This window comes from Ostrea edulis, chromosome 3, assembly GCF_947568905.1.
Source record: "Ostrea edulis chromosome 3, xbOstEdul1.1, whole genome shotgun sequence".
Classification (NCBI taxonomy): Eukaryota; Metazoa; Mollusca; class Bivalvia; order Ostreida; family Ostreidae; genus Ostrea; species Ostrea edulis.
In genome coordinates this window covers 82,994,798-83,005,656 of record NC_079166.1, presented here as the reverse complement: position 1 = coordinate 83,005,656, position 10,859 = coordinate 82,994,798, and the positions used below count along the sequence as shown (strand labels likewise).

At 34.2% G+C, this 10,859-nt stretch overlaps 1 protein-coding gene across 1 annotated transcript in view; it reads right to left on the bottom strand.

Moving 5' to 3' along the window:
- The window catches only part of LOC125673019 (uncharacterized), a 29,609-nt gene continuing 18,750 nt past the window's right edge, over positions 1–10,859 (bottom strand). Inside the window, exons 2-7 of the mRNA XM_056161030.1 lie at positions 5,446–5,523; positions 4,348–4,570; positions 4,037–4,153; positions 2,239–2,395; positions 626–696; positions 1–86 (exon numbers count right to left, since the gene is read on the bottom strand). Coding sequence (XP_056017005.1) covers positions 1–86; positions 626–696; positions 2,239–2,395; positions 4,037–4,153; positions 4,348–4,570; positions 5,446–5,496 — 705 coding nt within the window. The 5' untranslated portion in view covers positions 5,497–5,523. The remainder of the gene's footprint in view (positions 87–625; positions 697–2,238; positions 2,396–4,036; positions 4,154–4,347; positions 4,571–5,445; positions 5,524–10,859) is intronic.

The following is a 10,859-nucleotide window of genomic DNA, read 5'->3' as shown; positions in this document are numbered from 1 at the left end:
TTACATACACATTCCCTGTGAGCTTTCCGATGACCTCCTAGAGCAATGTGGACAATATCTTTGACTACCTTTTCTTCGATGTTGACCTATCGTGAAATAAACATACATGTGATAAATCAGTCGTACCATTGAGACGTGCATTACATTTAATATATATATATATATATATTATTAGGGTTTTAATAAAGGTTTCGATTCAAGTCAGTATTTCGCTAAGTGTATGGTCGTTAAGGATCTAGTTTGCAAATATAACTTGTCATCAAATGTCTGGCGTGTGTATTGCGAATTATTAGAACGTTCTATTCATACTGACTTTGATTTAGGATTAATCAAGGTATAGGGCTTGCAATGGGTGGGACCAGTAAACAATTTATATTTACAAATGATTCGTGTTTGTCCTATTCTTAGTTCAGTATTACTTAAGGGATTTGTGAAAGCGATCACTTTTCGATCTCTTCAGTTTCTCTTTCAAGACTAAATGTAAAAAACTAATTATGATGTTGTAGGGTCCAACGATTATGAGATAGATAAAAAGAGAAAAAAGGGTGGGTGTACATATCTATGTTTGTGTTGGTGAACATATGTGTAGATGTACGTGAACATGTTTTGTTGATTCTATCATTACCACATTTCTTCCTTCCGTAATAAAGAGCCATCACAGCAGCACCAACAAGAAAGGTTAAAACTCCAATAGTTCTGTAAAATATATCATAAAATTGTCATTATCTAAGTCCCAGAAACTGTAATAACATCGACACTTGGTTATCACAACAAATATACACAAGAGTACAGATCAGTCATTAAATCGACCTTCAACTAATCTAAACTGTATATTCTGAACAACCAAGGCCTTCAAAATTTTGTTATGGCAATTTGAAATTTGTGATTTCATAGATACATAAATCGTGCAATGCGACATAACCATTGTTCAATGATAAATACTTTACAAAGATACAAATGTATCACTGAAGTTACTGAACTAGTAGTACCCAATCAGAACGTTCATATCATGTGCAGTGTTCGATGTGGATTTCACCGTATACATTGTATTCCTTTGTACTAAGTACTAGATATCGACATAACATGGATAATGAAAGCTGAAGATAACGAACAGTGATCAATCCCCTAATCTCATAACTCCTATAAGCAATACAAAATAATAGTTGGCAAACACGGACTCCTGGACACATCAGAGGTGGGATAGGGTGACATATACCATGGAATATATCTTTGAAACACCGAGAAGGTATCCATATGCTGAAGGTATTTTAATTTCGTTTACTGCCATTTTTGTCCTACATAAACATGGAAATTAATGTTACAATCGTCCGTTAAGGAAATTTCAAAGAAACCTCTAGGACACCAATGTAAAACACTAACGGTTTCGTGTTGATGTTTTTACTAATCATTTCTCATTGAAAGCGGTCTTTGGATAAACTTTAGATGTTTTGTTTCGTTGTTTGCGACAGTTATATAATTATTTAAACCCCTAAGTGGTGTTCTACTTTTTTGTTCATTAAAGTACATTTGTGATATATTTATGACAATCATACAATGGCGTCATAAGGAAGCGCACATTTGTTATGTTGTTATGATACATAATGTTTTCATATAAAAACTCAAAATATGTTTTGAAAGATCTGTAGTCCACTTTCCTCAAAGGACATATGTTAAAGATTGTGCAGTTTGCATGCAGAAATAGAATATGCTTTGTCATAACATACACGCGAGGTCCTATCAATACATTGGAGTATGTTGGGTGAATATAAACTCGGTTATTTTTTACACTACAATAAACATTTTAAAGAGTGCTGTATGCATTGAAATGATGAGAGCCAAGTGGGGAAAGGTGTTCAAGATGTATGCTATTATGTGACCTCGAATTTTCAGCAACGCTTTTACTTTACAAAGGCTTATGGATATTCATTTACCAGAAATATCGCCAAAGATTTGTATAGTTTACATTGACAGTATCACTGTATTTCAAGAGAGTATTTCAGATTATTTTCAAATGCGTTGAAGAGAAGGACAGACTTTAAGTCATGCTATTTCACAACTTAATCCAATATGTTTTTTCTGCTTCCTTTTGTGCTGGTATTTGCATGGATAAAAGTACCATACCAAATGTCATGAATCCTTTATCACTTTGACAGGAGAAAATGTATAAACTGTTCCTGCAGTTGCTAAACAATTCAAAGCTACCAAAAAAAAAAAACACCCAAAAAACAATGCACTTACATGTAAATCATATGCGAATCGAGTGCATCAACTTGTTCAGAAATGCTGTTGTCATTCGGTATTTCAGTAGTCAAATTTGCTGTAATTCCATGTGCACCTTCATTTTCATACTTTCTTGTTGAAGGTCTTGATTTTTCAAGATTATAACAAACAGGGTCTTTAAAAGAATGAGATAGATGTTATGTGTAAAAGTCTACTATTGACGTTCTACATTTGTACATGTGCATTAAATTGTTATAGGAACATATGCTTACCGGAGTAGTGGGCTTTATTTGATATCTACACATCCAATGTTTTGCCTTTGATAGCCCTATCAGTTGTAATAACATCCGTTTTCTCGTGAATTTGTTATGGTTGTAAATAAAGCATATAAAACAGTAAATTATAGTATATATACCTCTATTCTAATCCCAACAGAAAGGAAAAAAGATAAACATACGCTTCACGCCGATATTCTATTGATGAAACTTTAACTTGCTTCAGTAAGGATACCGAACTTCGCAGATTATAGCACCATTTATCATATTTCAGAATATTTTTGATATATAAATGTTAGGTGGATAAATTTACTATTTCTTCTGGATAACGCTAGCCGTGAGATAGTTTCTGAATTATCTGTCCTAGGGAAATAGTCTCCAAACTATTTACCTGATGCTATATTTTCCCGTGTTTTCTTTTCCGTGAGGTCAAAATCTGATAACTTTAATTAGTTTACTTCACTTTGGTAATTCTGACACTAGTATAGTCAAGTTTGGTATAATAAAAAAAAAACCAACTATTTACTGACTATTCGGACAATAGCAAGTTTATTGTGTGCCTCCGGAAATAGTTGCTGTCTTGGGGGATAATAAACTTGCTATTGTCCTCATAGTCAGTAAATAGGTGTATAATATGTTCACACAGAAATACAAGTTGAATTATTTTAGGATTGAAACGAAACGTGAAAATAACGAACAGTGATAAATCTCAAAACTCCCATAAGGAATTCAAAATAGATGAATGGACAAGCACAGACCCCGGGATCAGGTACTTGGAAGGATTAAGCATCCCCTGCTGACCGGTCACACCCTCAATAAGCCCTAAATATTGATCAGGTCAGGTAAACGGAGTAAACATCCATTGTAAATATTCTCATATCTGAATCCACTCTCCTTGGAGTACGTTTCTTAAGGATGTGCTAGTTTTGTTTTTCTTACCGTCGAGAATTCCATATTGAGGCATAATCAGCAAATATTGATCTTTGAGTGGATTTAAAAGGCCATACTTGGACATTTAATTTGAAGGAAAAAATAGAGTGGCATGTATGTTGTCTTAGTTAATTTTTATAATATATGTTTACATTGCGGTCTATCTGATGGGATTTCTCCAGTTAACTGAATACTAATTTGAGATAAGTGAGTTTTAAAGAAAAAAAGAACAAGGGAAGCTTTACGCCCAACAATTCTTAAATCACAACAGGTCAGTATTGAACTGTTGTTCATATATTTAAATTTTACTTTATTTTCTGTTGGAATATTTACAGCCGTTAAAGCAGCCTTACTATGATTTTCAGGATTCAAATGCACATCGTTCAGAAGCATGAGCAAATGGCCATCATTTCACTTGATAGATGTATCAAAGGAATCAGAGAGAGAGAGAGAGAGAGAGAGAGAGAGAGAGAGAGAGAGATACAGGTAGACAGAGACAGACAGGAAGAAAGAGATAGAAAAACGGGTGCATTGTACACCTTATCAAAGATGATATTGCAATCTGTTCGTGAGTTTACTTTGATCGTGCTGTTGTGTCTTCTATTACTTACATTTAAATGCTTCCGATGAGCGATACCTGACAGGACATGGTGGATCCATAACAGTACATTTCTTTGAATAATGCCCCTGTATTCTCGCCCCTGCTATATTAAGCTCAGTGCAGTAACCTGCAAGAAATTATATATATATATATATATAAATATATATATGATGTAGCTCCGTAAGGCCACGTCGAGCACTCTAGAATATTATATCGGAGATTTATCCCACTATATATATATATATATATATATATATATATATATATAACATTGAACTGAAAATTTTCAAGTCAATTGAGCTAGATCTGAATACACTTCACCAAGTATGAAACGATCTTCTGCACAAACTTCATAAAGGTGTATCCCTTCTGCATCAATGACACAATGATACTTGAAGTTTTTGGGGTCCGTACAGTTTTGTACTAATGAATGTTCTTTGCAATTTAAACGAGCAGCTGCTGCCTTAATATCATCCTCTTTTGTTGGACATGTAGTGGCACGTTTTGATGTTTCTAAAATATAGGGACAATACCATCGATCCGTCTAAAAATCAGAAAAGAAAACGAGAAATGACATACATGTGCATTTCAAGTAAAACTGCTTCAAACGATACGTTTTGTCTTTGGCTTAAAGGTTTCTACAAATTGTTGAAAATTGCAAATTGATGAAAATTTGAATTGATACTACCAAACGTTTATTAACACGTTGTTTTTCTCTTTTTGATAACGACTGCGGCATTTATGTTAAATATAGTCTTGATATAAACCAGGATAATGTAAATACACTGTATACACAATTTAGAACAATGCACAATGTCATAAGCGTGTTGTCAGTATGAATACTTTGTATATACAAGCCGCATGAACCAATCTGACGTCAAACTAGATAGGCGTTTCCATAATTCTATATTTCTATTTAGTCAACTGAACGCCCTGAATACGTCTCACATCTCAGCCATGAATCATATACACTATAATATCATGTCCTCGGTGAGAGCATCGAAAATAAAGATCGACTAACATCACGGCTTTCCACATCGTTAGACGTCTGACTTTCACAAAAATGTCATGGATGCGCATTTTCGCACTTTCCTTACATGATAGGGTCTTCCACTTCTTAAAACAACTCGCAAATTGCGCACACCACAGGGAAACCGTTTATCATCTGTATATCAATTAATTTGAAATAGTACGGTTATTTTATTTTCGTCATGTTTTGTCTTTATCGGCGTTTTCACCAGGTCAACACAATTCTATGATTGCGCCACGCTGTTAGAATTAGTTGACGTCACTATTTCAGGAAACTGTTTTCTTTTCTCGTGGTGAAAATTTTCAATGTCACCCTCAATTAATATCTATATGAAACTTTATCTTAATCAAAATTCTAACGCTTGAAAATGCAAATAAAGTTTGCTGTACCTCGGCTAGTGATTTACTGACCAGCAGAAACTGGAGGATGTACAACCACATGATCAAATCTTGAAACTCCCGCAGTACCTAAATTAAAGTAAAATGATATAAGTTTCTAAGCGTTTTGAATTAAAGTTTCTTTTATTACCCCGCAGCCAAAGTCAGGAACATATTGTTTGAACTGGCCCAACTGGCTCTCTCTGGCCCAAACGTCAACACTCCTGGTAAGTTTTGAATAGTGAGTTACAGTGGTCCCCGTTTTCAGATGTACCATGTACATTCTGTTTGACCGGACCTTTGTTTGGTATCAAAGCTTTTAACAGTGTAACTTTGGATTTCATTTCTGAAGATCAATTGTACATTGTATTTTTCTATGTCCATCAATTTCTTAGGTATATATTCATTTGACGGGATGAGTTGAGTTTCTTCGTCTTCAAATCGCTATATTTATATAGTTTATTAAGTTCGATTATCACCAACATATGGTGGCATGTCTTTCACCAATTTCGATAAGTAAAATCATGTTCTGAATGTGATCAGTTTTAAATCGAGACAGACTGTTTAAAAATAAATTGATTTTATTTGTATCTCAACATTCTGGTTTAAAGTCAGCATTTTGCAATTATATCGTTGGTATAGCAATATAACCCACAAATACAACCTGTCGGTAGGTTGAATGTTGCTTAACGTGTTTTATACAAATTGGTTGGGCGTTATTTGCATACTAATTTTGTAGACGGACTACTCCATTTGCCTGATTGAAATAAAAGACCCAGGGCGGGTGTGGCCGGTCGAAAGGAGTTGTTTACTTCTAGATATCTGATCCCAACTCTGGTATATCCAGGGACCAGTACGTGTTTATCATACTCTTAATTTCTATTGTTTATATAGGAAATATGAGATTGATCGGTGTTCTTTATCCTCACCTTTTCCTTACATCAAAGTAATGGATAACAGATAAAGAAATGGTTTTTTTCAGTTTGGGAGTTCTCTTTTATTTTCTTACAATCTAAGATCATTCTAGGACGAAATATATTCTATGGTCTGAAATTTTTATTTCGATAAATATTTTATTTTTTAATTCATTCGGAATAACTTCAGATACTTCCAAGTAAATTCCGATACGATATACCAAGGAGTGAATATAGAAAGGGTGGTCATTGTAATAAATCCAATAAAGATTATAAAAATTATATCAGAGCAAGCAGCACGGTCCTCTAAACGTCAAGGATTGAACTGGGTACACAGCAGTCAGCATCGCCAGCCGTGGGACCTATAATGTGATCAGTTAATGGAGTAAATCGTTTCCAGAGGCCCGTGTTTGTCTTACTCTAAATTTTGTAATTTTTTTTTAATGAGATTTATCCCTATTCGGTATCTTCATCTCTTTTTCATCTTACAAAATAATCGTGTAGTAACAACAAATCATATGCATGTATATGGTGCCGGAATAGATTAACTTAAAACAGTTATGTTGATATTCAGAGCGATTCTTTATGAAACACTTAAGTGTTTAGAAAATCAATTCTGCACAGGTTGATTGAATGCATAAGAATAAATAAAAGAACTAGAAAAGTTGCACACCCAACCGAACTCTTACATTAAAAACAAAGTGTAGAATTTACACAATGCCGTGACTGGTACTTTAAAAAAATATATTACACGCTCGGGGATCAAACGCAAAAGATTAAGCATACCTCAAATATTTGGTAAATCTTCACTACATGTTCATACCTCGGCCGGACGCTCAACTCCGGCCTGAAGAAATAAATATTTTACATGCAGACATTGCACCAAACCGTTCAAACATGATGGGTTGAGTCTTTCACATTCTATTCTATCCAAATAGAAGGAACACTCATGAGAAAAAGGTTTTCAAGATTTTTTCTTCATATTTTTGTTGATTCATACTTTTCTTAAAACATATTAAAATATCACAGAGAAGATTTTAATTACATTTAAATTGAATTGCAGATGAATTAAAACCAACTTTTATTCTTGGACTGATGTACTAGGACTCTTTAAAAATGTTATGTATATATCTATAAAGTTCTACGCATTGCTTAATAGCGTCATAAGGATATTTGCATTTTAACAACTTGGCTCATATGATTAAGAACGAATGTCACCAAACGATATAGCGAAATTATTCTTCGGAAAATAATATACTCATAGTGTTGTTTCACTTTATTGAGCGCAGGCTGTCTGAATTGATTAAATGATTGTCAAGTGGTGTCATATTTGGCATTCCTTAGTTATATCGGCCGATGTAAGCGATTCAAAAGAATGCTATTATTAGTCAATAGAAATATCAATCAATATTCTTTACCATTTCGATACAAATGTATATAGCCATGAATCTAAGCTTGTGAAATCCAGTGGCGGATTTAGAGCCCCACCCCTTGTGTGAAAAAATGAAAACAACAAATGGTAGAACACCAACAGTATAAGATTTGACATTATGCCTACGTACAAAATTAGATGTCAAAATATAAAGAAATCAGTCACCTGTGGTTATTTATTGGTTTTATTATGTCTAAAGTATAGCTATAATAACTATTATAACATCATTGTTCGTTACTTTCACATCTCATACAAAGGTAACCCAAAAACATTTCTTAAATCCGGAGCCCCAGAACCTCCCATCCCAAACACACAACATATTCCCCTTTTTAACAAATTATAGTTCTGCCAATGGAATTAAATATCATGGAATGATAGACAAATTCAACGAGATCAACTTTACAACAGCTATACACCTGGTTCCTGTCATTGTGCCAATAAATATCAAATCTATAGATAAATAATATGCGATTTAACCCATATTCAAAAGTTAGACAATTGGGGTTTGTAATATATCGAAGAAGCACGAATAACGGCGACATCTATCACAAGTTTTAGAAACCATTAATATCATCTTTAAAAATTTGATCAAATTTTAAATATGCTTTTACAAAAACTCATATACATAGAGTGCAAATGAAATAGGAAGAAAAATCAAATAATCACATTTACTTTCTTCCTAGCATGGATGTCATCTTATTTGCATCAAGAGAAAATATAGGCATGTGCATGAAAATATTGTAGTCGTGATTTGTTTTATGATTTACGTTTCATATACCAATATGTAATATAGAGAATTCGAGATAGACTGGTCATATTCATGTAATATAGAGAATTCAAGATAGACTGGTCATACTTATGTCACGTATTTTGTATGAAATCATTAATTGATATCGATGAATTTAAAATTCTTGAAAATCGTTGAAAAATTACGAAACTTAAGCAAAGTAAAATTAAACAAACCTGTTTTCCCAATCGTAGAATTCATCAACTATGATGTCATATGTGTGCGAAGGTGCGAACTATTGCATTTGAAATATGCATGTACTGGAAAACTCATTCCAAAACACTAACAGTGTGCTGATATATCATCAGAATTAAATGGTTAAAATATGCATTGTGTATATCAAAACCAGAAACATATCGATGACCAAAAACAATGATACAAATCCTCTCACTCTGTACAAAACTTACGTTTTGTCGCATTCAAATATCACGAACAATGCAAGGCAATGACATAAAATCTTGAAATCCTCATAATCCTATAATCATTGTTAACTAAATAAGTACTGTTAATAAAAATGGTTAAATTCAAAATCAATTATTTTAAAAGTGTCATACCTTCTTGTACGAAAGCAGAGTTGGTAATTTTATCCATGCGGAATTTAAATCTATCCAGAAGATAGGGCATTGTTTTAACAGATCAGCGCTCACATATTGTACTGTTGTATATCTGATATTCCGATAAGACATAACGAAAAACAAACTTGAGATGAAGGATTTAAAAGCCGATGATCATTAACAATGTATAAACTAAAGTAGCAAATTACGCACATTTGACCTGACGCCTAGACGTCGCAATATCAACGCTTAGTGATACTTTGAATTAAGGTATATGTGAAGTCTAATTTTGATTCGCAATTATTTTGATGACAACATCTTTTAAAAGCATTATAGTGATGTTGACGATGATTTTTCCTTCTATATATGCACTTTTCCCAGTTCAAAGGAAAATCGCTTTTTTTTAATTATCAAGAGATGTCCATCAGATGAATAAATAAATTGATGTTAGGAGACGAAATTTTCCTATATACCGATTGTTAGACCGTTCTTCGCACATTTTTTAAATTTTAGTTTTACTACGGATGATGCCATTTACCTGTTCAGGATATAGGGGTCACGGCGGGTGTGACCGGTCGACAGGGGTGTTTACTCTTCCTAGACACATGATCCCACCTCTGGTGTGTCCAGGGGTCCGTGTTTGCCCAACTATCTATTTTGTATTGCTTATAGGAGTTATGAGATTGATCGCTGTTCGTTATCTTCACCTTTCATATAGAATGTAATTAACAAGAATCAGAGATAAAAGAACATTCGTAACGGTGAGACTTTCCCCGTAGTGAAACATCCCCCGAAAGACTGGCTAAGTAGTGAGACTTCCCCTCAGATGATTGGCGATAAATCGAGATCCCCCCCTGGAAACTGGCGATATAGTGAGACTTTCCCACGGAAGACTGGCTATATAGTGATTCCTCTCCCAAGGACGTCTCACTATATAGCCAGATTTCCGGGAACTCTCTATAGCCAGTCATCTCCGTTCATAGTCAGGCATCCAATGAATATTTTCATATTTGAACTTTTGAATGACTTTTTGATATCCGAAGGATAACATTAATTTGAAGTGTCATAATATAACCAAACGTATGTTCATAACTTAAAGGAATCTGGTGTTCTATCATTGCGTGCAATCATGTTCAGTTTTTGAGGGGTGGGGGACCGGACTGGGCGTGGACCAATCCTCATAGGCAATGGGTTTAAAGAGTCATGCATTCAGTGTGTGCCTAACTAAACCCAGGTGGGGACATGGGATTAAACATCTAATGTTATAGGGTAGACTTCCCTCTGGAAAATCTACTTTATGCCTGGCGAACAATTTACGATAAAAATAAGACCCAAAGGGATATTTACGACCAATGATAATGTTGTAAATTTAAACGTTATTCTCTATTGACTATTTGATTAATCGTCTATTATTCAACCAATGATTTTTTTTCTCACCAGGAAGGGATCCAGGATTTCAAAGGGAGGGGGCAGTAGGTCGTTGGGCGACAATATTCCTAGTGGGTGTCAGAGGTGAAGTCCCCGAAAGCTCTTGGATTCTAGTGATTTTGTAAGGCAAGAATTAACATTTTGACCATTACCTTTACAGTCATGCATGATTAATGATGAACGAAACAGAATTTATCTTAAATATGAAATTTTAGGGGACCATACGTTGGGTGCTTTCCAACCATAATTCTGCAACTGCTCACCTCTCCCTTTTTATTTTTTTTCCTCTAGATCCTAACACAAACAAGTAA